The sequence below is a fragment of the Mus caroli genome, unplaced genomic scaffold, assembly GCF_978045245.1.
Source record: "Mus caroli unplaced genomic scaffold, Mus_caroli_1 scaffold_1, whole genome shotgun sequence".
Taxonomy (NCBI): Eukaryota; Metazoa; Chordata; class Mammalia; order Rodentia; family Muridae; genus Mus; species Mus caroli.
In genome coordinates, this window is record NW_028227256.1 from 49,508,821 (window position 1) to 49,536,467 (window position 27,647).

A 27,647-nucleotide genomic window follows, 5' to 3' on the forward strand; every position below is an offset into this window, starting at 1 on the left:
GTCAGCCATGCATCTAATTAGCCTAGCATTCTTAACCTTGGCTGCAGAGTGAAACCCTCTAGGGATTTTGGAAAATACACACCAGAGTCTGATGTCACTGATCTAGATGCAGCCTGGGTATGGGTAACTATAAAAGCCCTTTTAGGAGTCTGCTGGTGGAGAACCATGACATTAACTGAACTCTGCAGAAGACAGGGTGGCAGGTCCCAGGAAGCAGAGCCTTGGGAATCGGAGCCCTTCAGAGACATCAGATCCAGAAGCAGGAGAAGGCACAAAGAGATGGGTTGAAACAAGAAAAAGTATGAGAAGCAAATAAGCAAATCTGGACACATAGAGAGAGGTCATATCTCTGTCTTCCAGGCTCAGTCTTCCTCCATTAAATATAGTGTGCTGTGTATTCTTTCCAGAATCCTCAGTCAGGTGCAGCTCTGCACTTCCTACCTGTCCTGGGTCTTCCTGCAGTCTTCCCCTCTGGAAGCCTGGAGCTCCTCTTGTTATCTGTGTCATCTTTGCCAAACTAACTGGCTAGCCTATAGTACATAGCTAGTCTATTAAGTACATACATAAGTATCTAATACGTAGAAAGCAATGGGTAATATTTTCTTCCCTCTAATATTACATGCCAGAACTGACCTTAAATATGAGAATTTTGGGACAAAGTGATTGAGTAGATTTTCATATATCCCTTAGAGTGGAACTAAATTTAACTAGAATAACATAAGTGGTAGCCAAATACTGCGTAACAATGACTTATAAATTTATAATGACTTACTGAGATTTATTTTCGGTCACAACCTACTCATCACTCTACAAGTGTTCATCAAGGTAAACATGCTCTTATGCTATCTTTAGAACTCCAGCAAACCATCCTTACATAAACAGGGTTAGAAAAATACTTGCAGTAAATTCCAAAGTCTTATGATTTCAAATAAAAAAAGACTCTTTTTTAGTGCAAACATTAAGAACCATCATATTTACCTGGCAAAGTTACCTTACAAAGAAGGACAAAATCCAAGGCCAAGTCAGAAACTATTTATTCTTTGTATGTTAGGCTGTTGGAATTTTTCCTTGAAACACTGTGTACAATTGTGGGACTGTTTAATTACTGAGTGGTTCAAAAGTAGATAGTTTTTGAAAACGATTTTTTTTCCTGTGAAATTGTCTTCATTATGAAACTATCTAAACAATCTGTGAAAACAGTGGACTAGTGAGACAGATCGGTCATCATGAGATACTCGTCTTCCAAGCATGAGAACCTGTGTTTAATCCCCAGAACCCAGGTAAACAACCAGGCACATGCTTGTATTCCAGGAGTGGGGAGACAGACAGACAGACAGATTCCTAGGCTCTCTATCCTACTGGACTAATTGGCAAATCCCAGACCAGAGGCAGATCCTGTTTTAAGAAAAATAAGGAGAGCCAGGCATGGTGACTGCCTCCTTTAATCCCACTACCCTGGAGTGAAAGACAGGTAGATTTATATGAGTTTGAGACCAGACTGGTTTACTACATAAAGGCTTCCAAGCTAGCCAGAGCTACACAGAGAGATCTTACCCCAAACCCCACAGCAACCCCCAAAAGTAAAGAGAAAAATAAAGGAAAAGAAAACCAAGGTGAAAAGTACCTAATATAGTCTCCACATGTATGTACACATACATGCACACCACACATACATTGCACAATTTTTTTATGAAGACATAGTTGTAACTATATTAGGATATTTTCAATTTTTGTTATTTGTCTTTTGTTTTTCGAGACAGGGTTTCTCTGTATAGCCCTGGCTGTCCTGGAACTCACTCTGTAGACCAGGCTGGTCTCGAACTCAGAAATCCTCCTGCCTCTGCCTCCCGAGTGCTGGGATTAAAGGTGTGTGCCACCATCATGGCTTATTTTCAAATTTTTAACATAGTATTAACTCCAGAAACTCTCAAAAGGAACCAAACAACAACAAGATGCACAAAAATCCACCAGGAGCTTAGATTTATGACTCCTTATAAAGTGTAAAATCCCTAGAAAGATAGCCCCTAGGCTTTATCATGTACTGATATTTTCCCCAGCAAGAAGTTGACTGTTCACCTTTACACATTTCAACGCCCATGGCTCAACAGCCACCTGACCAGGCCTTCAAAGCTGACGCCAAGAGAACAGCTCTCTGTCTCTGAGTGCAAGTGTGGGCTCAATCATTTCGTAACTATTAGAATTCTTAAATTAGTAACATGTTTTGTGTATCTGTGTATGATGTGTGTGACTGTATGTTTGCGACTGCAGATACACTCATGCTAGGCATGTGTGTGAAGTCAGAGGACTGCCTCAGGTGGCCATCCTCACCGTCTGCCTTGTTTGAGACAGGGTCTGTCTGTTGATTCCATGCTGAGTGTGACAGCCTAATTTGGCCTGTGAACTCATCCCTCCTTCTACCTCTGACAGTGCTGGAATTTCAGACATACCACCACATCCAGATTACCTGTGGAGTCTTGCATCCCTCAAGAGTCAAATTAATATTTTAATGGACAGAATTTAAAAGCAAAATGGAGGAATAGCCAACTTCAAATTGATGGAATCCTCAAAGCTCTCTTGAGAGCAACTATGAAACCCCAGAAGCCCCCTTCTTGATTACATCACTAAGCAGGAAAAGGGAGATGTTTTTGGTACATAAAACCAGGGAATTAATGTGAACTGTAGATTTCTAAGTAGTTACTAATATTGCTTAGAAAGAAAGGCTACAAGTGTAAGCTCATTGAATTGACAAACACAGCAGTGAATTAATTATGATTTTGTTATAGAAGATATGTCTCTAAGGCCTGGGGAGATAGCTCAGTGGCAGAGTGCTTACCTAGCATGCACAGGACCCTGAGCTTAGTCACCAGTACTAGAACATAAATAAACAAACAACAAAATGTAAAAAGAACATATCTATTTCATATAGCTAGAAGGTGTCTTTTCTAGATATAAGGAGGGCCTATTTGAAAGTGTACATATATTTTATACTGTTTTCAACTATGTTGTTGGATGATTAATTTACTCTGTTTGGGAATTCCACTCATTGTTGACACCTAACTGGACATGTCCTTTGAAATAAAATACTGATTCAAAAGATACTTTGAGCAGTGAGGCCCACTCCCACATCCAGAGTGCAGAGAACACACACACTCATCAAGGGCAATGCACTAGGCATGGCTTATACAAGACTGAGGGGTACTCTCGAGAATCCCGAATTTTAAGTCCCCTTTCTGAGTGATTCGGATTACTTGTGCCACAGGGCCTCAAAATCTGGGAACCATCCATACACAGCCTGGCTTTTAGTGACAGCACACAGTCAAAGATGTGAGCAAGAAAAAAAAACAGGACACAACCTCATGAAGAAAACCAAACAAGAAAAACTCTTCACAGTGGCTTAGGGGAAAGTGTGATTCTCACTGAAACTTTACATTAGAAAACATTCTCTTCACCTTACAATGAGTAAGCACCACTGTTTGCCAAGCCTTCCCACTGTTGCTGCCTGCAAAATTTCATATGGCAAAGCAGATCTGAAGAGTATCACAGACACAGCACACAGCTGTTCAGTGAGATCAGCTTAGTAGTTTATGGACAGGTCTGTTGCACTTTTCTACAGCTTAAGTGGTAAGTGTAGCTCACTTCCCATTTTAGAGCCAGGTACTTTTCGATCTGCTTTATACAGATGCTAATGGTAAAAGACTATACTACAGAAAAGGTAGGCAGCTGTCTATTTTATTTTAACTAAAAGGATAACATAAGAAACTTCAGGTAAAAGGTCATCAAGGCACATAAAACTTCAAAAACTAAGCTAATTCAGAGAAAATGTTATATGAAAATCTCTTCCACATAAAATCATGGATTAGAGAACTATGGTATGTTACATCACACTTTTATTGAATTAACAGTTATTTTCTTTTTCCTCCCCTTCTTTCTTTTTTCTTTTCCTGGCAGTTCTGGGGATCAAAACTCATATTCACAAGGGCTCTGTCACTACATGTCCAGCCTCTGGCATTTTTTATATGGCACAGTCCCTAGCTCTAGATTATTAGTAGGTATCGGAGACTATACAAAGGCTGGAGAAAGACAATTGTTATCCACTAAAACCATCCTTCATTAGTGCCACAGACAGGTGAGCCCTTGAGCTTCAGGGAATAAGAGTTCACTACGTTGATACTTGGAAATATTCGTTGTCAGAGTCCCTTAATAAACAACCTCATACCTATATGTTTTTTGGGGAATGGGGATTATTATAGCCTCCTGTGTGTTTCTCTTAGATAATCCAGCTAAGCCCGTGTCTTGCTTCCTTTCTTTTATTTCTGTTTGAAGGAGGAGGAAGAGGAGCAGCAGAAAGCTCCACCCCAGTGTAGCCCCACCCAAAGCATAACACTCTTAAGAAGCTATACAAAGGAAAGTTCAATTGCTGAGGAACAGCCAATAGTAAGCTTTCTCTTACCTGATATGGCCAATCAACTCAATAAGCTTGTGGCTGAAGAAGTAAGCGGTCAATTCTGACACATGACTCAGGACTGAACAGACCCCAAAGAGGGTTGTAGTTCCATTTAGGTCTTCCAGATGCCAGTAGAGAAAGGTGAACACGAAGCCGTATCCAAAACCCATGAACCAGGCCACAAACAGAACCGAGCCATACTGCACACTGCATAGCAACTTGATCAAGTCCCAGAAGTTGAAGGCCTGTGAGTGAGTCGCGGCAGTTGGAGTCTCTTCAGAGGACTCTGTGGAGTTGTCCCTTTCCACCTGTGGGATCTCCACCTCTTTCCCTTTACCATCACTATTGTTGAAGTGGTTGTAGCGGAACCGGAACTGAGTGGCAACGATCAGGGCCATGGTCATGAGAACTCCAAAGACGATGAAGACAATCTGGTAGTTCCGGTACTCGGGGGGCTTACACCCCTTCCCATCAATGAGCACATCTATATGAGTATAGTCAATTCCAATACCCACAGACAGCATGGCCAGGCCCCAGCCCAGGGAGCCCCACATGCGCTGTAGCCCATAGCGGTCTCGGTGTTTTCCCAGGTACTGGAGGGTTACTGTGTCTACAATCGTGACAGAAGAGGCACTGAAAAATTCTCCTATTATGACAACCACCAAGATAATCAAGAATATCGCCTCAACTTCCTGTTGGTCATACACAAGGGTGACTTGATCAGATGGTAAAGATTTGGTGGTGGTGACCACAGCAATGGTTGTCTCCCTGGTGACATTTCCTGTGGGGGGCAGAGTCACTGTGCTTGTGTTCAAAATCAAGCCTGTAACAGGGTAGGTAATTGCCTCTGTCTGGGGCCTCAGTGTGGGTTCACTGGTCAAGGTCAATGCTGTTGACAAGAGATCTATGTCTGAGATATTGGGCTCTGTTTCAGACAATTGCACGTCCCTTTTCTCGAGCAATTTTGGTGGTGTGGTAAAGAAAGCAACAGTGGAGGAGTTCATTGGCAGAATAGTTACTGGGTGACTTACATTGGTGGGGTGAGCTGTTGGGGGGATCTTTGGTAGACATCTCAAGGTAGCAGGTTTGACAAATCCAATGCCCAGGTTGAACAAAACCCAACACAGAAGCGAAAAGAGGAGGACAATTTTGCCCTTTTTGAAACGATCTGCAACTACACCCCAGAAGGGGGCACTGCAGAATTCAATGAAGTATCGAATGCCCACCAATAGTCCACTCTGGCTAGGTGACATTCCCAGCTGTTTATAATATACAGGTAGGAGAGGGTAAAGAGAGCCATAGGCAGAGTAAAAGAAAAAATAAAACACCTTGGAGATGAGAAGGTCATTGTTGATTTTCACACAATGTTTCTCTATCCAGTCTATTTCCTCCTCAGGAATGGCTGACGTCTCTGTGGAGGAGGGGGTTTCGTTAGAAGGTGGTTCTGGTTCCCTGCAGATGCCATTGAAGGGATCAGCAAGCACGTATTTTCTCTTCTGCTCCTCTTCGTCATCAGTTAGGATAGCAACTTTATCATCAGCAGCCATGGCTTACCACCACCATTAGGGTCCGTGACCTTCAAAATTCTGAATGGTGATCTGTAAAATGAAGCGTAAGAGACACTTAGCAATGACAATCAGAACCTCAGTCTGCAGAGACATGAGGAGTTTCAAGCTGCAGATCAAATCACAACTGGGGAGAGAGTTCTTATCACAGCCATAGGGTCCTGACCAAGAAAAACAGCCTTAAAAAATTAAACACAAGGATGGAAAAATAGCTCAGTGGTTAAAATCTCTTTCTGTCCTTATAGAGCCCAAGTTCAGTTTTCAGCACCCACATCCTGTGACTCACAAATGTTCCAACTTGAACTCCAACTCTAGGGCTCTAATGACCTCTTCTGGTCTCCGCAGACAAAGGCACATACACATGTTTACATATATATAATACATACATACATACACACACTGGAAGGACACATATATAAATAAAAATAAAATAAAGTCTCTTTTGAAAATGAAATACTCTTCTGACCACTGATTGGAGGTGGGGTCAAGACCTACAGGTGAGAACCACTGCTCTAACCAGCCACTTAGGGGCTGAGTTTAAGTGACTAGAACCAAAACCAGGTACTATCTTTTGAGGGTTGCCATATAGCTCCACGGTAGAGCATTTGACTCCTGAATTGGTTTGGTCTCTAGCAAGACACATATGTAGAAATAGATGTGGATTCAGTCTCCTAGTTGAGAGTACACAAAAGAAAAAGAAAACATTTACTGAGCTCTTACTACACCTAGCAATACTTAAAGTCTTTTACATGTATTAGTTCACATTAATCACAACATGCCTACTATTCTGTCCACATTACAAATAAGAAAAATGAGGCCTCGCAAGGTGGCAGGGCCTGGATTTGAACCCTGCTTTATAGCTTCAGTACACATAATCTGATGCAGTACTCAGCTTATACAGTGTGCAGTTTATGGGCTACGTGTATTCTTGAATAGCTTTGAATATAATTGAACACATTTATAAAAAACAAGAGTCATGCTGCAGTATCAAAAGATTGGATATTTCTATCACCAAAATGTCAAAGATTAGCAATACATCAATAGTATAAATTTATAGAAACCATGCCACATGGTTCCATAACTTTCTCTTACTTTTATTATAGAAATGACTAAAGAGTCAAAAGATTGTATTTGCATTAAACTTTGTCCTCTCCAGTTCCAGTAAAAATATTCGGATGCTAAGAGGCTTGCCTATTACAATCCTTTCACTTTCTCCAGCAGAGAGAAACATCAATTCCACTTGCCACCCCAGGCCATGATCTTAACTTCTTTTTCCCAATATGAACTGACACTCAAACAATGCAGAATCATGCATGTAAATTTCTACAAGGCTCCTAGACAAACAATAGAAACTTTTTTTTTTTGAGCCAGCATCTCACTATGTAGAACTTGCTCTGCAGACCAGGCTGGACCTCTGGATTAAATGCATGTACCATCATGTACACCTGGAAACACAATTTAATAAGACCTGTGTAGTTAGCTGATTTATGTTCTAGCCCCCAAAATGATGTAGCACATAGCCACTAGTTTCTAACTTCAGGATATTTAGGTTCAAAAATGGTTTATAAATTGAGGTAAAATTCATATGAGTCATTTTTAAATAAATAAGCCACTGGCACTTTATTAATTTCTCCCCTTTGATTAATTTTCAATTTTTAAAATATGCCATTTCCCTCACAAAATGTCTGATCATAATCTTTCCTTCTTGCCTTTCTTCAGAGTGAAATGAGATGCTCAGGTTACTTAATGGCCTTAAACTGGATTCCAGGAATACCACCAACCATGTGACCTCTTGACTAAGTCAAGCAACCAGAACATTATTGCTTTGTCAGTGATATATAAGCAGCCATCAATTGGCATTGAATCTCTGATTTTCTTGCTGTTCTTAATCAGTTGGATCCCGCCACACTTCCTGATAACTGCATTTAACTCTGAACCATGCCTTTTCCAGCACAGTTCCCTTTGCTTTAAGAAACACTTCCAAAATAGTTGGTCTTCAGAACTATGCCCAGCTAGGCATCTGGGATTGTTTATTAAGCTATACCAAGTCCCATTGGTGAGTATGGAGCTTCCTAGCATTAAGACAATGCATACATTTGCCTGTCCTGCGGGCTTCACAAGCCTGAGCAAAAGAACTCATTTCTCAGCCTCATTTCCCCATTTTCCCATTTTTTTCCCTTTTGTGGAGCTGGGGTAGAATCTGGGTCCTTAAGTATGTTCAGCAAGCACTCTACCACCAGGCTACATGCCCAGCCCGAAACCTTTTTTATCTTAGTAAAAAAACACATTGTTTTCCCCCAGGACTAAAAGCTCTTACTGCTGGGTTATGACAGACTTTCTACAATGTACTGTTTTTATTTTTCTGTGGTTATTAAAATCTTCTCTTCAACTTAGCAGTTCAACTGGCAACTCTGCCAGCCAAAGGACATTAGAACATGAGTCAAACACCAATAGATCTCACCAGGTCCTGAGAGGAAATGTAGATAACCCAGGGAGAGCCTGGGATGAGATGGGATGAAGTACAGAGAAAACAAACACATTATGTGTCCCCATGGTAACCAATCACACACTGACAGCAAAAGGATAGCTCTACTAGGGAGCAAGAAGGCACAGACAGCAAGGCAGCTCCACAACTCTGTCAGCCCTGAGAGTGACTCCCAAGCCAATCTTTCCTCTGAATTCCAGTGGCTTTTATTATAGTTCTCTAAGTTTCCCCACTAGTTCCCAAGCATCAACAGACAAGGTATCAACAAATGCAAGTAACTAAGGAAGTGCTCTATAACTATAGAGCATTCCCTTCTGTCTGTATGGAAGACACACTTGGAAAGGTCAATCTAAAAATATAAGCAATAAAGTACTTTAGTTTAAATTCAGGACATTAGTTTTTATTGGTTTGGTTTGGTTTTTGAGACATGGTCTCACAGTATAACCCTGGGAGACCTAGAACTCACTGTGTAGACCAGGCTAGCCTCAAACTCATAGATCTGCCTGACTCTATCTTCAAAGTGATGGGGTTGAAGACATGCAGCACTAGGCTGGCCCAGGACATTCAGTTTTAGACAATATTTTCATGTCCTATTTGGATTTTGAGGAAACAGAACTCAACCATGGAACGCCACTGCTGTAACAAAGATGAAGCAAGGTAGAAATGAAGTCACTTCTGCCACCTCAGGACCAAGGGAAAGAAACATGCCAGAAATAATGCCTGCATTTTAATAAAATTAAGATTTATTAGAGCCAATGTACCTTTGTTGAATTGGATTATATCCGTTACAAATGCAGACCAGACAAACATTCAGACTGTTAGCAATACCTGAGGTTTAGTGTGCTCAGAGTGAGGGGCAACTCTGTTATTCAGAGACTGAGACTCAAAGATGTTTGCATCTCCCTGCCAAGTGCTCAAGTTGAAGCCATAGGCACCACAGTGATGTCTCTAGACAAAGATCCTGAGAAAAAGACCTTTGAGATAGGATTAGATCCCTAGCAAACAACAAAACAGGTTCCTCTTTCCCCCAAAGCACCTGCTGAGTAAAGGCCCTTACAAATGCAGTGAGAGCCAGCTGACTTCAAGGCAGGAAGCCATCCTCACTGGACACTGTGACCTGGGAGTTCCCTGTCTCCAGAACCATGAGAAATTAACCTCAGTGCCAGTACACACATGAAACTTTGTTACAGCAGCTTGTGAATCCTGGGACACTGGTCAGCCAGCATAGACCCATGCAGCACATCTGTTCTTACTGCTTCCTTAGACATTGTACACAGAAATCTCTGAGCTTCTCTAGGACAGGTCTACAACTACTTCTAACTGGGTTAGCATGACCTTTTGTTTATTTTGTAGAAAGCCAAGCATTTTCTTACCCAGTAGATTCTAATCAACAACAAGGTCCTAAAAGGCCTCCTACCAGTACCTACACTGAGTCATTCCTACAGCAGGGGTTTCTGAATTATTATGTGAGACTGTGAAATCATCCTTACTAAAATAGATAGTTTTTTCATTTGGTATTTATATTAACATGGCTTAAATGTATATTGTCCACAAATATATGCTACGAGGATGGAAAGTGGTAGAAAGACTCGGAGAGGACATCAGCTTCAGATCCGAGACATTATTTGGCCTAATTGGCCTAATTGCAAGGTCAGACTCATGAACATGATGAGCAAGTGTGTCTTGGTGTAGCAGTGGCACAGCTATCAAAGAAGAGAGTAAAGAATCCCTGGTTAGGGCTGGTGAGATGGCTCAGTGGGTAAGAGCACCCGACTGCTCTTCCAAAGGTCCGGAGTTCAAATCCCAGCAACCACATGGTGGCTCACAACCATCCGTAATGAGATCTGACTCCCTCTTCTGGAGTGTCTGAAGACAGCTACAGTGTACTATATAATCAATAAATAAATCTTTAACAAAAAAAAAAAAAAACACTGGTTGTTCCTTTAAAAAAAAAAAAAAAAAAGAATCCCTGGTTAGCACTGGAACAAAATGTCCCCTGTGCCATCGCTACTATAACCCAGTGTTGCAGAAACCTGGCTGCAGCTGTGAAATAGAGACATCTATTTCCTGAATTGTGGAGCCAGCTCTGCCTTGTGAACTGTCACTGGTCATTCAGAATGTCATTAAGCAATGTGAATTTCAAAGCACAACTTGGCCACTGACTGCTGCAATTTATTGCCAGCAGAGAAAAGGGGAAAACAGTGCAAGCCAGGCTCAGAGCTCAGAGTCCTAGCATTTTTATCTACTACACTCTCCAGCAGTCAGTTCAACCCTAGCATTTTCCAGAAGAGCTGATTGCAGAAGCATTCACACAGTGTCAATCCAGCAGATGTTTTAAGATCAGGATTGCTTTTGTATCTGCTACCCACTCAGCCAATGTCATGAAACACACATACAAACTTGGCTGGATAGCAGCCCACAGGAAAGGTCACTGAAGCACATCAGAGGGAACTACTGCCTTTGGAATCTTCTTCCTTCTGAGGCTCTGTGACGCTGAGGGCTGAGACAAGCTGAGAGACAATGCCCAATCTCACTCTGTTAATCCACTTTCCAGCTGGGCTCTCTAGGTCCTCAGCACTGTGCCTAGGCCTGCAGAGCTGCCCTACAGACTCGCACAGCAATTGAGCCTTCCCTCAGAACTTGCCACCTTGGAAAGCCCTTCCCAGGCCCCTGACAAAACTTGTCTGTAAGATGACAAAGAGATCCATAATTTGTGGTTGCATATTTATGTTAATTAACTCCTAGTGGTGTATTTACATGTTAATTAGAAGCACAATTATTATTACTAACCTGTCATGGTTTCATAAGGATTAACTCAATCTTCCCAGAATAACACAACAGTTCCTAGAATATACACGGCCACTTTCCTACTGTACAGATGAGGAAACTGAGGCATAGCAGAGAGCTAGCCCCAGCTCATATCCAAAATAAACAGAAGAAATGGGTTTCAATTTCAGATAGTCTGTGCTTTTAGTGGTTGCTATTTCTAAATGTACTGTGGAGCTATTAAATAAAATGCCAGATGCACACTCTTTTGCCTCAAAGCCATTCTTTATGGTAAGTAAAATAGTCCTTAAACTCAAAGAAACATTAAATAATGTGAAAATATTAAGTGGCAATAGAGAACAGTAATGAAATAGAAGCTACATCACACTGCATAATAAATTAGCAATAACAAATTATAGACAATAGGAGTTCTGAGTAAAGAGTTTGCAAGCTTGTGAGAAAATGAAGGGCTTACAAGGTACTTTTACTTGCAGACTGTATGATTCTCTACATCAGCAACCATAAAGACATCACCAGGAAACTCTTAGGTCTCACAGACAGCAGCAGGAGACAAAATCAACATCCAAAACTCAGCAGATTTCCTACATACCAATAAATACCACACATATGGAGAAAGATACCAGGGCATGGCAAGATGGCCACTTGCTCTACAAGCACAGTGACTTAAGTCTGATCCCTGAAACCCATGTAAAGAAAAAGAGAAGTTACTCCAAAGAGTCCCCCTCTGGCCTCCATTTATCTGTATGCATTGGTATGCTTGCCCCATATCATGAATGTGTTTACACAAGAACACACACAGGTTTTTTTTTTATTTTTAAATATTTTTTGAGATTTTATTTATTTGTATGTTATGAGTGTTTGCCTGAATATTTGCACATGCATGCAGTTCCCATAGAAGTCAAAAAAGGGAATCAGATCCCCCAAAGGGAATGGAGTTACAGATGGTTGTGGACAGCTATGTTGGCAATGGGAATTGAACCCTGATGCCCTGGAAGTGCTCTTAACTGCTAAGCCATCACTCCAGCCCCACAAACAAATGTTTTAATAATTAAAAGAAACCAGTAAAACAATCCATCCATTTTACAATTGATTTTGAAAAAATCATAGAATAAACCTAACTAGAGAAATCAAAAGTCTTCTTCAGTAAAAAATTTAAAACACTGAAAAAAGAAAAAGTGTAATACAGAAGACAGAAAGACCTCCCATGACTATGGGCTGAAGGAATTAACATTATATAGATGGCTATGCTACTCAAAGCAATGTAGATATTCACAAAAAAATTCCCATGAAAATCCCAGGCCATTCTTCACACAAATCAGAAAAATTCTTAAAATGAACACGGAAGCAAAGAAGAGTGCAGAAACTAAAGAATTCCTAGACTAAACGAATAATGTTGGAGGCTTCACCTTACCTAATTTCAAGTTATATTGCACAGCTACAGAATTAAAAATAGTATGGTATTGACTAGCATGTGTACACACAGGCATATACAGATACACACAGACATATACAGATACACACACACTACCATCAACAACAACACCAGCAAAACCCAGACACAGAGATCAATGGAATGTAGCACAGGATTCAGATATAACCCAAACTACTACAGCCATCTGAGTTTTGATAAACACACCAACATAATGCTGAGAAAACTAAACATACACACACAGAAGAATCAAACTGGATCTTGAACTCACCCTAAACAAGAACCAACTCCGAGTGGAACATAGATAGACCTTATGTAGGACCTGAACTCTGAACTCCTGGAAGAGAAAGTGGGGAGAATACCTCAAGATACAAGAACCAAGAAAGAACTTCCTGAATTGGATTAGAGCTACTTCATAAACAATTCCATCATTTAACAAATGGATTCTGGTGAAATTAAGAAGCCTCTGTACAACAGAACAAATAATAGGGTGTGAGAAAACAGCTTCTAGAGTGGGTAAGTCCTCTGTAGACACGGTCTGAAAGGCTGGAACTTGGACATGCAAACAACTCAAAATGCTAAACAAGAAATCAGACAACCCAGCCAATAAATGGGCTGATGAAAAGAATAGACAATTAAAAGATGAAGAACAAATAATTAATAAATAATGAAAAATATTTATTGATCAGAGAACATGTAAATTAAAACCACATTGATAGCCCATCTTACCCTAGCCAGCACTAAAACACTGAATCCCAGCACCAGAAGGCAGATGCTGGTGAACTTCCATGAGTTCAAGGCCAGCCTGCTCTGCACAGTGAGTTCCAGGACACCCATAATAGACTTAATACCCTGTCTCAAAAAAACAAACAGCAAACACAGGGATGGATATGGACAAAAGGAACCCCTTATATACTGCTGGTGGGAATATAAACTAGTCCAGCTACAATGGAAATCAGTGTGGAGTTCCTCATAAAACTGTAGGTAGATTTACCATATGACCTAATGTTACCACTCCCAAAGGACTCAAGGCAACCATTACAGAGACACGTGCACGTCACTGTCTATTACATTCATAATAGCTAAGCTGTGGAACCAAGGGAGGGGTCCATCACAGAGGAACGGATGAAGAAAGTGCGAGATAAATGCACAAGGAAAAAATTCTGAGTAATAAGGAAGGATGAAGTCATGTCATTGTCAGGCAAATGGGCTCAGCAGAGATAATAAAATTAAGTAAATTAAGTCAGTCTGAGAGATAAATACCATGTTTACTCTTTGTGGCTCCTACATTTTATATAGACACATAAAATTGTGTGTGTATAAAAATGGCATAAACTGCCGGGCATGGTGGCGCACACCTTTAATCCCAGCACTCGGGAGGCAGAGGCAGGCGGATTTCTGAGTTCGAGGCCAGCCTGGTCTACAGAGTGAGTTCCAGGACAGCCAAGGCTACACAGAGAAACCCTGTCTCAAAAAACCAAAAAAAAAAAAAAATGGCATAAACTATTGTCAGGGGGAAGAAAGCAGTAAGAGGGAGCAGGAAGAGGTGAAAAAGGAAGGTACAGAGGTAGGAGGAGGTGTTGTCAAAGTACATTGCACATAATATTTAAACAAAATGTCCTATGCGGTCCTGTCCCGTGAACAAGTCTTCCAGGATGGGAAATGAAAGAAGAACCACGGTTCCTTAAAGAGTTTCCAGCAGGACTATAGAGCGTGTGAAGTTACCAGATAGAACAGATCACAAAATACTTGAATACCAGGCTGAAGGACAAACAACACAAAACAGGATACTAAAGACTGAAAATACAGACATCCATTTTCTTTTTAATCTAACAGGTTAATCTAACCTCACCACCAACCATTAGATGGACATGCACTTTGTGGCCCATGGTTCACACAGTGAAAATCATATAGTCTGTGATTTCTAGTCCACAGACAACAGAGATGACAGAGGTTCTCCAAGTCCCAATATACTGCTTCAAATGCTAAAACAGGAGCAAGCACAGAAGATGTCCTGTGAGGGAGCCCCTTGAGGGAGCTGAAGATGCAGAGCCATTCAGGAGAGAGGAAGGATTCTGATCTGGAGGCCTGAGACTGGCAGGAAATCCCAGCTGTCAAAACTCTGGGAATGTTTTAACTTGTCTTATCTCCTCAGCTGCAAATGAGAAGGGGGGCATTGAATCATGGTAGCTGTGAGAGTGAAATAGTGCATACTGGGCTTTGTATAGCATGGTGTATAGGTGTAAGGAGCCGCCCTCACATTGGCCATTACAAGATGGCGCTGATGGCACTGGCACCTGTGTTCTAAGTAGTAAACAAGCAAGCTGCGCATGTGCCGGGGTAGCTTTCCACGCCATGTGCTCTGCCTTTCCCGTGACGACAACTCCGGCTGATGGGCTGCAGCCAATCAGGGAACGACACGTCCGAGGCGGAGGACAGTCCTCCATAAAAGGGACGGTTTCCACCACTCTCTCTCTCTCTCTCTCTGGCTCCCTCTCTGGCTCTCTTCGCCACTGGCTCCTGATGGGGTAAGCAATAAAGCTTGTGCTGCAGAAGATTCCGGTTGCCCTGAGCGTGTTCTTACCAGGGGTAAGTAAAGCGGCGCGCAATAAATGGCGCCGAAACCCGCGAGCTACTACTTCAAGGGGAAGGAGCGGTTAATGAAGTGTTCCCGCAAAACAGACTGTTGAGAAGGATCCGGCATGGGTTCAGAACTCTTCAGCTGGGGAACTGTGGTAATGAAGTGTTCCCGCAAAACAGACTGTTGAGAAGGATCCGGCATGGGTTCAGAACTCTTCAGCTGGGGAACAGAGCGGAACCAGAACTGTGGGGACGGGACGCACGTTACAGCTTTACAAGGTATGTCTGGTCTTGAACTTTCTCTAGTGTTAAAAGTCCTTTTATTTCTTTTCACATGTCAACAAGTGGTTAAGGCAGGATGGAGAATTCTGGACAAAATTCAAGACAGTCTATCAGAAGTAAAGCGGGGAGAGAGAGCAGGAGCAAAGAGGAAACATGGTGCACCAAATAAGTACACAGGCCTTTCCACGGGTCTTGAACCCGAGGAAAAGTTAATGTCAGGGAAGAATACCTGGGGAGAGATTAGAAGGAAAGAGGAGAAAAAACAAAGGAAAAAAGAAAAGTTAATGTCAGGGAAAAATACCTGGGGAGAGATTAGAAGGAAAGAGGAGAAAAGAGATGAGTTTAAAGAGCCAGTTCTTAGTAGCTGTGAATCAGATGAAAAAATTAGCCCTTCTGAGGAAACAGACTTGGAGGAGGGAGCAGCTCGTTATGAGAGAGAAATGCGAGCTTATAGGTCAAGAAAAAAGCCAAAAGCGGCTGGCAAAGGCCAGCTTGCTGCTCGGCCTCAAGGTCATAGTGCACCTCCGCCCTATGCGGAGCCCCCGCCTTGCGTAGTGCATCAGCCCTGCACAGAGAGGCAGTGTGCAGAGAGACAGTGCGCAGACTCGTTCATTCCAAGAGAAAAACAAAGGAAGATACAACAGGCATTTCCGGTCTTTGAAAGAGCCGAGGGTGGGCGTGTTCATGCTCAGGTAGAGTACAGGCTTGCCGGCATGGCACTAACTCCTGCCGACTGGCAAATGATTGCAAAAGCCGCTCTCCCCAATATGGGCAAATATACGGAATGGAGAGTTCTATGGCAAGAGGCTGCACAAACGCAGGCCCAAGCAAACGCTGCTGCTTTGACTCCAGAGCAGAGAGATTGGACTTTTGACAGGTTCAAACCTTGGCAGCCACATCCAATGATTGGGCAGTTTTAGTTACCTCCTTTTCAGGACAAATAGATAACCATTATCCAAAACATCCAATTTTACAGTTCGCCCAAAATCAATCTGTTGTGTTTCCACAAATAACAGTAAGAAACCCACTTAAAAATGGGGTTGTGGTATATACTGATGGATCAAAAACTGGCATAGGTGCCTATGTGGCTAATGGTAAAGTAGTATCCAAACAATATAATGAAAATTCACCTCAAGTGGTAAAATGTTTAGTGGTTTTAGAAGTTTTAAAAACCTTTTTAGAACCCCTCAATTTTTTAGAAGTGGCTGGAGTGATTAAGCCTTCCAGTAAAGTTGCCAATATTTTTCAGTAGATACAATTAGTTTTGTTTGCCTCTCCTTTAACTGGAGAAAAGGCCTCACATGTGATTCAACATTGCCTTAAGGCATGGAGTGCTTGGGGAAAACCCAAACTCCTTAAGACTGATAATGGACCAGCTTATACATCTCAAAAATTCCAACAGTTCTGCCGTCAGATGGACGTAACCCACCTGACTGGACTTCCATACAACCCCCAAGGACAGGGTATTATTGAGCGGGCGCACCGCACCCTCAAATCCTATCTAATAAAACAGAAAGGGGGAGTCGAGGAGGCTCTACCCCGAGTACCAAGAGTGTCTGTGTCTACAGCACTTTTTACACTCAATTTTTTAAATCTTGATTCTCATGGCCATACCGCGGCTGAACGACATTGTTCAGAGCCAGATAGGCCCAAAGAGATGGTTAAATGGAAAGATGTTTTAAATAACAAATGGAAAGGCCCGGATCCTATTTTGATAAGATCCAGGGGAGCTGTTTGTGTTTTTCCACAGAATGAAGACAACCCATTTTGGATACCAGAAAGACTCACCCGAAAAATCCAGACTGACCAAGGGAATACTGATGTCCCTCGTCTTGGTGATGTCCAGTGCGACAACAACAAAGGGAGAGCAGCATTGGGAGATACAGAATTGGACGGCTAAATTTGAACAGACCCTTTGAAAATTGAGACTTGCCCCACGCACTTGGACCTGTCCCTGACCTAAGGACTATCTTTTCAACATTTTCCTTCTTTAAAGAATGGGTGGGGGTGGAATTATTTGGAGCTGTTCTTTGCTGTGGATTAGTGTTGCTTCTCTGATTGGTCTGTAAGCTTAAGGCCCAAACTAGGAGAGACAAAGTGGTTACTTCCCAGGCGCTTGCAGCACTAGAACATGGTGCTTCCCCTGATATATGGTTATCTATGCTTAAGCTATAGGTCGCTGGCCACTCAGCTCTTGCACCCCACGAGGCTAGTCTCATTGCACAGGATAGAGTGAGTGTGCTTCAGCAGCCCGAGAGAGTTGCACGGCTAAGCACTGCAGTAGAAGGGCTCTGTAGCATATATGAGCCTATTCTAGGGAGACATGTCATCTTTCAAGAAGGTTGAGTGTCCAAGTGTCCTTCCCCCAGGAAAAACGACACGGGAGCGGACCAAGACCCCTTCAGGTGATGAGCCTGGGAGGAGGTTTTGTGTAAAGCCCCTATTTTGCACACTGGGGATTTGACCTCTATCTCCACTCTCATTAGAATGGGTGGCCTATTGCTCTTAAATAAAAGAAAAGGGGGAGATGTAAGGAGCCGCCCTCACATTGGCCATTACAAGATGGCGCTGATGGCACTGGCACCTGTGTTCTAAGTAGTAAACAAGCAAGCTGCGCATGTGCCGGGGTAGCTTTCCACGCCATGTGCTCTGCCTTTCCCGTGACGACAACTCCGGCTGATGGGCTGCAGCCAATCAGGGAACGACACGTCCAAGGCGGAGGACAGTCCTCCATAAAAGGGACAGTTTCCGCCACTCTCTCTCTCTCTCTGGCTCCCTCTCTGGCTCTCTTCGCCACTGGCTCCTGATGGGGTAAGCAATAAAGCTTGTGCTGCAGAAGATTCCGGTTGCCCTGAGTGTGTTCTTACCAGGGGGACACAAAAGCTCGCAATATATAGGAACATGCTCAGAGCAGTGGAGAGCCTCTGTGGGGATGAAGCAGGAAGCAGAATGCGCATGTTTGGATTTTACAAACATCCTACCATCTGAACTTATATTTTAGTGTAGGGGCTTTTCACAGGGTGATATAAAAGATGTGACAGTCTGTTTTAGGACAAAGGGCACTTTGTCAACTGTATCTGATGCAGCCATTGTTAACGCCTGGACCCTGATTCATCGTGTAACACTGTGTGACTCTCCTTCCCCCATTTCCACCTCACACACTGTCCTCCCACCTGACTTGTAGGATTTATTACAGGACTTACAGGTAAGCCTATTTTCAATCTTTTCATAGATTCCTCCTCCATACCTACAAGATTACAGACAGCTGAGAGGATTACACACTTCTCATATTGTTCTTTATTCTGTCACTTGGCAATTCACAATAGCAATATGTGTCTTAAATTTATGTGATAAATGTATAAAATGTAATGTGATCAGAGATTAGTTTTAGAAAAGAGCACAGTGAGGTCCTAAATGCCTCTTTAACCCTCCTTGTCCTCTCAGTAAAAGGAGGATCAAAATATCAACCCCCAGGGGGCCAGGCAATGAGGACACACGCCTTTAATCCCAGCACTCAGGAGGCAGAGGCAGGTGGGTCTCTGTGAGTTCAAGGCCAGCCTGGTCTACAAAATCTCCATGACAGCTGGGGCTACACAGAGAAACCCTGTCTTGGAAAACCAAAACCAAACCAGAGCCAAAACAAAACAAACAAAACAAGACAGCCCCAGCCAACTCCTCCCAGAGGATTTTATGACTCCAATGAAACAATGCAAAGAAAGCACCAAGTAGTTTCATTCAACAGCAATATATGAACATTTAGTGGTGGCAGAGCTGCAGCTGCAGATTTATCCCATAATACTCTACTTTTTTTGCAATTATTCTAAAAGTATTCTTCTGGACTAAATGTTCTAGAACTGCTTGACGCCCCCCACTGGACTAAGCTGGTACTTTACCCATGATGCTCAGAGAGTATGCTCTGTCAGCATCACAGGCCACCTCCCAGAAGAGGGTGTGAATGGGGCTCTGGCTCTCAAAAAGCACCCTTGAATTACAGACTGGAGCAATAAGGATTATTTCTAGGCCAAAAATGGTTGCTTGTGTTAAAAGAAGCAACTAGCATATTTGCAAGTAGCATCACAAATCTGAAAGAAAAGGATTAAAATCTTTAAAGTGGCTCTCCAGCCTATTAAGAAGGTAACAGGAACAAATTCGTTTCATTTCTTTAAAATAGAGAAATAGCTCTAGTCTTAACAAAGAACCAGGTAGGTGGTTCATCATTTTTGCTTTATGCAGAGAAACAAATGTCAATTAAAAAGAAATTATAGTTCAGGCCTTTTAGACTGTATCAATCAACATCAGATTCCTGCCTATGTGTTTTAGATGGCTGACTTAGTCTACTGATAGGTATCTAAGAATAATTTAGAATATATGTTTGAAGCTAGTTTCAGAATCTCATCATCTTCTTTCAAATAAACATCCCATCTTCAAACATGCCCAGTGGAAGCATGGAAAAGCTTTTAAAGAAAACATATTTATATATCTTTTCCATTTCTCCAATTAAAAAAAAAAATTCAGGGGCTGGAGAGATGGCTCAGCGGTTAAGAGCACTGACTGCTCTTCCAGAGATCCTGAGTTCAATTCCCAGCAACCATATAGTGGCTCACAACCATCTGCAATGGGATCTGATGCCCACTTCTGGTGTGTCTGAAGACAGCGACAGTGTAGTAGCTTCATATACATAAAGTAAATAGATATTTTTTCAAAAAGAAAAATGTCATAGATGCTCAAGAGAATTAAATGTGTCACTGAACCTGTGTATTTATTGATTAAGAAGAAATACAATGTAGGGACTTAAAGGGTTCCATAAGCTTCTGTGAAATGGAAGCAAGTTTTATTGATCTCTTCCCCAACCACAATCCCTAGCCAGATGGCAATGACATTATCTGTGTAGGAAAAGTCAAGGGTAGCGATATCCACTGTACTTCAATTGCTGATGCTCAGAAACCATTTCCTCAAGGAAATAAGATTACAAATAGGAGTACCCAGATTACTCAGCAAACTAAGGGCCAAAGATGATAGGATATGCAATTTTAAGGGAAAATCCTTCCTACTTTATAACCCAGGATGCCAGCAACGCATCTCGCTGGCATCCCCACGGGGTCCTATTTCTTCATGGCAACAGTAAGAGGGGAGGGGAAGACTGGGAGGATAGAGTCTAACCACCATGGTCAGTCATGACTAAGTGGCTATTTGACAGCTGTCTCCAGTAGAATCACACCTCTGTCCCAATGACCATAAATGTGGCTGTCAGTAAACTGGCAATAAAATGATTTTTAAAAATCTTTTTATAGAAACAAAGGAAAAAGCTTGTAAGAGTTGACATTGAAAACAATTATTTGTTTAAGGTTTTATAGCAGGCTTTTCTTCAATTAAAAATTGTTATACCATTGAAGTAATTTATATAAAATGAAAATTAGTTTTTAAAAAGACAAAGTAGTGTCCAAATTGAGTGGCTGAGAGTTGCTTTTGAAAACTAGCTAAATTAATTCTTTCGATCAAACTTACACAAAGAGATCCCATCCCAATATTTTCAGGGAAGGAATGAGTTTGGTCAATATAATTATGGTAAAAATATATGGGACACACACACACAAAAAACCAAGGAACACTGAAAAGTAAAAGCATAACTTCAGATATAGTAGTATAACCATTCATAGCACAATGGTAGGTATAAATTAATGGTATCTTTAGAATGGACTCTTAATAAATGGCTATGCAATAAAAGACTGATTCTTATCATATGGCTCTGCTGATAACTGACACAAAGAAGTGAGGGGGTTAAGGAAAGCACACCTCTCACAAAAAGCACAGAATATAGATATCAAGATTTAAACTACATTTTTCTATAGCCATGAACTTATTACCAATGTTTCTATCTGATTCCACTAAATACAGTATAATCTTAAAAAAAAAAAAAACAGTTTGTGTACTTTTAGCACATTCTGTATGTCATTTAAAATTGCCTAGCTGTTTCTTGTGCTGTTAAGGTTCTGATGACTGAGAATTATCAATGCTATCAATTATAATGATATACTTACCTTCAGTAACAGTTTATTATTTAGCATGTTAAAGAAAGAAGTTTGAATATATAATCCTAGCAATTCCTTGTAAAATGCTGACGAAGGTAACAAGCACTCTCACTGAAAACAGAACTATAGAATTTCTGGAAAGCAACGGTTTAAGTGTAGACAATGCAATCGTTTTCATAGTTAACAATGGAAAGCAGGAATAATATGGGCAGTTAAATAAATTATGGCATGTCCTTATAAAAGAAAAATTAGCATCATATATCCATATGGGATGGGAAAACATAACAAAATATAACATAGACAAACAGGACAACAGAACAAATATCTATCTTTGTCAGTTTTTATCTGTAAATTTGTGATCTTCACATGAAATATATTTTAGAATAAGATTTAAAGAAATAACACCAAATTGTTATAAGGATTTATCTGTGGGTAACAAAATTAGGACCTAAAAGGCAATTTCCCCCATATAGATGTCTAGATTTTCTTTGGCAAACATTTATCATTCTTCTAATACACTATTCTAAGTAATAAAGCTTTGCTTTAAATCCAAGTCATCTAAGTGACGTTTGCAGCACTCCTAATTCTGGAGATCATGGATGATCACAGGGAATTACCACACTGCTCTGATGTCCATCCTTCAGAGGTGGCTCTCCTCCCCCACAGAGACCCTCAAAGCACCCGTCACAGCACTCCCTCTGCACCTGGACAAGACTTTACACCCTTAACCTTATCATTATAAGTAAGGAAAACAGTAAAGTGTACATCCTTCTGTCCCTCTTCTTCTCAAGTATGAAAATAAAGTCTTGTGATTAAATTTCCTTAACAATGGTGGCTTTCAGGCATAGCTGTCTGTTAACACAGTATGACATCATTGTGAAAAGAACCAAAAAGGAGCTTTACAGTAGCAGTCTTCAGGATCAAACATGTTCACCAAGAACAGTGAACTTTTTTAGGAGTCATTTAAAGTAGGGTTGTCACTATATCCACTCTGGCCTTCTATGCTTAACATAGGGAATGTGTGCTGGGCTGTGTGTGAGCAACCTTATTTGTCTTGTGCCCTGTCAGGGGTGCTCAGTTAACCATGTGGAGAGTAGACAGCGCCCAGCTGAGGAGGGAAAGCTTCCCACACTGGAGGGAACAACCGACCAGTCCAGACTCGTCACTCACTTTCCCTTGGCATGGTTAACCCACAAATCAGGCTCGTCCAGGCAGCAACAGTTCCTCTTTCTAGTTCCCATTTGTCTCCCCCTCAAAGCCACAGTAGGCCTCCCTCAAGCCATAGCTGACTCATGGGATTCCCAGCCTCCCTCTCAGTCTCCAGTTTGCTCTGCATCTCAGATCGAAATACTTTCATGCATTCCTTCAGTCATTCAAAGTTGGAGTATCCTGTTTTCTAATTATAGATATTCCCTGGATTGTTCTCTCTTCTCAAACAAACTAAGAACCATGGCAAGAATGGTATCCATGCCACCCAATTTATTCCTTTTCACATCTCTTGAATATGACTTTTCTAATAGACCGAACTTCTTCCATCTCTGCTCTGTATTTCATTCTATCCCACCTTATCCTAAAATGCAACAAAGCCACCTACGAAGGCAACATTGCAATCCCATTCATGCTGACAAACTTGGAAATGCTCTCAGCTCTACCATCAGTTTAACTGTGGCTCAGCCACTCCTGCACTTTACTGAACTAAAGCATAAAGCTATGTAGACAACATACAACAGGCATACACACACACACACACACACACACACACACAAACACACAGACGCCCCGATACGCAATGCTTAGAGATACAAAGTAAAACTAGGAGTGTAACATCTATAGTGAACACAACCTCAAGGCTTGGGTTCCACATTTTAAATATTTATTTTGGTTTTCTCCTGTTTGCCTTTGTACCAACAAATGAAGCATCATTTGTCATGGCAAAGGACATGGGCAGCTTCCAAAAGTTGCCCAATGAATCGAGACCATGCTGTTTTATAAAATAATAAACATCTTTCAAATATAGAGGCCAAAACAGCTACAAAGAAAGGGCAGTAAATCATTTAGTCTAAATACTAGGTGACATGCTGTTCAGGAGTCAAGAAATCAGGCAAGATGAACAAAGCTGTATTCACACACTGAAGGCCGGAACAGTGAACACAGCTAACTCTGGGGAGCTAAACATGGAGGACTGCAAAAACCCAGAGGCAATGTCCCAGGTGGAGGCACTCAGGTGTGTTTACTGCCTCAAATTCACATCAAAACCTAAAACTACTGTGCCCTAGGAAATGCCTTGAGGGTTCCACCTAAAGGAAGAAACTTTGACCCAAACTGGCCTTAACCAGGGTACGTTTTTTGCACAGATTTCTATCTACCTGAAATATAATGAAAACCTTAAATGAAGTGTTACATGATGCCTAGAACTGTCAGAAAACCTCCTCCTCAGATGAACTTTATAGGACCTCTCCTGCCAGATTGCATTATAATAAAGTTGCATTCCAATGGACCAAGACAATTTAGATTTTCTTCACATATGAAGTAGTGTGTTTTCTCATATCTAAAGTCTGAATGTATTTTTCTTTGGATTTCTAATTCTGAGCAGAAAAAAATTGTATTGACCTTTTAAAATTCTACACATTAATTTTGGTTACGTTTACATAGAAGTAGGAAGACTTTTGGAACTGTTTTTAGGATTACTAAATACATACGTACATCAGACTAAACTTGATGATAATGTGCTGCTCCTGAAATGACCCTATGCCAACCTGAAGTCATCTGTAATGCCACATTTTCCTGAGATGACACAGCAAGTAAGCTGACTCCTCCTATCAACTTTACCAAGAAATGAAAGTATCTCCCTGCTTGCAGTTGCAAGCAAGACTAGACAGAAGGAAAGACATTCTGGCATTCCAGCCTAGACTTAGTGGGAAACCTGGGCATCAAAGTGTCCTTGGAGGAAGCCCAGCAAGCTGCAGACTATGCCACAACTATGACTGGAAAAGGGAACAGTTGGTCATCTGAGACTCCTGACTCTGCCCCACCCCTGACCCCCTCTTACTTTCCAAAACAATAAACAACAACACAAATAAAACAAAACAACCTCACTGTATGTTGTGGTTAGGTGCACTCAGTTTTCTCTTCAGTGATTTTTTTTCCTTTCTTCTCTTTTTTAGTTTATATAATAAAGGAACACACACTTTTCCAATTTTTTTAAACCTAAATCTAACTTTCTAAGGTCAAAAGAAAAATTACCCCTGTATTGGTCTAATACTCAACTCATATTTGGCACTTAGTTTTACATTTCTTGTAAGTTCAAAAAATGTAAAAATAAATGGGTAAAAGTATTATACATCCACTAATTTATATACATCATCAATATGTAGATGATTCTGCATGGAGAAATGCTAGCATGTGTAATGCACACATGTTGAAACAAAGTTAATTTTCAAAGGCAAGAAGCAAAGTAAAAGCTTCCGTGTGGTGGGAGAAGGGATAGGTTCATATCTGGAGGAACCGTCTGGAAGCTTCCTGGGCTTTGTTTGGGGCCATCGGGATAGGTCAATTCTAACTCCACCTCTTATTGAATAAGTTGCATAATTTCTCTGAGCTTCTTTTTCATGGTGCATAAAATTAGACATTGGTACAGGGATTTGGAAACTAACTCCAGAATGGTGCCTTTAAAAACATAAGAATTCCAAAAGTGCCATATTACTATAAGATAATGCAGAAGTTATATATATATATTTTTTAAAAAAATGTATATTATTTATATATATACACATATGTACTATATATATATACTATAATACATATACATACATATGTGCATACATATATGTGTATATGTGTATTATGTATATGTATGTATATATGTTGCATAGAATTGGTGATGATTCAATACCCAGACCACCAGACATGTACTGTTTTGTTTCTGTTTTAGTCTACCTTCTTGTTTTATATTTACCTTGATAGATAGCCTGGAAAACTGTAAAATATTTAATAGTTTTAATTCATTTTTTTTTAAATTATACCCCTTTTTCTTTCCAGATGTGTCTTGCATTGTAGTAACAATGTTTCAGCCTTTTCCTAAGCAATTTTTTTTTAATATTGTGAATTTTTACTCACAACCTGTGAAAACGCCCACTCACCCTTACTCATCACCAATCAAATGAAAAATCTTCCACATATGCTAATGACAAGTATTGGGTGTCATAGCCAAGCTTCCCAATGCAAAGGACTTTATCCTCCTCCTTTTCTTCATAAGAGCATCAATAATGCATACACCTTTAGCTGGCTAGGGCCTGGTCTCGAGGAAGCGATGCTCTGTGCAGAACATGGACCTACCAAATGTTCTCCTCTTTTACTGTGCTGCTGGTAACACATAAACTGTATGCTGCCTACTTTCAACTACACCTAATATCACACACAATATCACACACAACTACACACAACATCGTGAACTTCCAGCAAGGTTAAAGGAGATTTGACTGGTGTACTATCATCTAGTATCCATCTTTTTCCTGTGTGAGAAAACTGCAGCCTGGGATGATGTAACAACAACCCAAGGACACAAAACTACTTAGACACTGGTTGGGACTTGAAACTTCAACTCCACAAGGTTATTTCTACGATGGATTGGCAGGTATTATATGTCCCAGTGGGTGTAGGCATGCTTATTAATTTTTTTTTTTGATGAAAGGGAATGTCTGTGGTTTCGCAGGCGTGTGGGAGAATCAAAACGCACAGCGTGCCAGACTTAAGGGTGGTAATCCACGGGCAAGACCACGTGGGGAGGGGCAAAGAGAGGAGGAGGGGCTACATCTGAATTTTTCCTCTACCTGGTAGTCTCTGTGAAGCGAGGGACCCAAGCCTGAGTTGAAGCTCAGTGCTCAGCGCACGCACACCATAAGGCATTTCTCCTAAGGAGGTAGCAGCCCGGGGAAGAGGTGTACCACCCCCTGTATTTGTTTCCACGGGGGAGGCAGACAATGTCAGTTTCCTCCTGCTACACAGGGGGACACTGTCAAGGGCCATGAAGACAAGCTCGCCTCCCCTTCTCTCCCGGGGATGTTTACCTCCAAGGCGACGCCGGGACCGGACTCTGACAGGCTTGGGCCCGCGGGGCCCACCCGCGCCCCCCACCTTCTGCAGCAGCTGCGGGCGGGCGGTGACCGAGGGCTCCCGGGCAGCGCCTTTGTTTTCCCGACTCCAATTACGTTTGCGGAAGTGCTGCGGGCGCGGGGGACGCCGCTGTCCTGCACCCCGAGATGACAGGCGGCACCAGGGAGGGCGGGATAGGCTCGGAGGCTCCCGGCCGGGGCGGCGCCCACCCCGCAGCAGGTGCACGGAGGAGGATCCGGGGCCCCGGGGCGGCGCCGACCCACTCACCTGGAGGCGCTCAGCTGCGCGAGGCGCGGGGAGCCCTGTCCCCGGGGTGCGGGGCGGCCGCTCGGGGCGCCGGGGCGGCGGCGGGCAGGCCAGAGCGCCGCATGTCGGTTGGGTGGCTAGCTCCTCTCCCGGGGGTGCGGCGGGCGCGACGGCTAGATGCAGGCCGGGTGGGGCGAGCGATGGCGGTGGCCCCGCGCAGTCCCGCGCAACCCCTCTGTCCGCTCCTCCTCGCCGCTTTGGTCCCAGGCCTGGCCTCTCGTTGCGGCCGCCTTCGCTCCCGACCGGCTGGACCCGTTTCAGGGCTGAGCTGGAGAACCGGGCGCCAGGTGCAGCGCTCCGCCTCCTGCGGCGGCGGATGCGTCCGCCGCCTCCTCTCGGCCTCCCGCCCTCTGGGGCCGCCCGGGGGACCCGGGATCCAGCTCCGGCTGCCGTAGCATATTCTGAAGAGTGAAGAGGTGGGCGATGCCCCATCCCCGTTCCACCACACCACATTGCGCTCGGGCTGAGCGGTGTTCTACTCCCTAATCTCTGATGGGGTGTTGGAGGGAACTTGAAGCCCAAAGTAAATAACAACCTGGTCTAGGGGTGGTGACAGCCATCAGTTTTCCAGAACTTAATAGGTGCCACCCTCAAAGCTAACTCTGCTGATGAGATGCATGCTGTCTGG

At 42.3% G+C, this 27,647-nt stretch overlaps 1 protein-coding gene across 3 annotated transcripts in view; it reads right to left on the minus strand.

The window, feature by feature from the left end:
• Mfsd6 (major facilitator superfamily domain containing 6) overlaps positions 1-27,262 on the minus strand; it is a 68,786-nt gene extending 41,524 nt beyond the window's left edge. For 2 of the 3 annotated variants that reach the window (XM_021168054.3, XM_029478509.2), the window contains exons 1-2: positions 26,981-27,262; positions 4,451-6,042 (exon numbers count right to left, since the gene is read on the minus strand). In XM_021168054.3, the coding sequence (XP_021023713.1) occupies positions 4,451-5,991 (1,541 nt within the window). In that variant the 5' untranslated portion in view covers positions 5,992-6,042; positions 26,981-27,262. Of the gene's footprint in view, positions 1-4,450; positions 6,043-26,667; positions 26,918-26,980 lie in introns of those variants that run through there. The other variant, XM_021168064.3, reaches the window with a different exon arrangement.
• Positions 27,263-27,647: the final 385 nt, after the last annotated feature.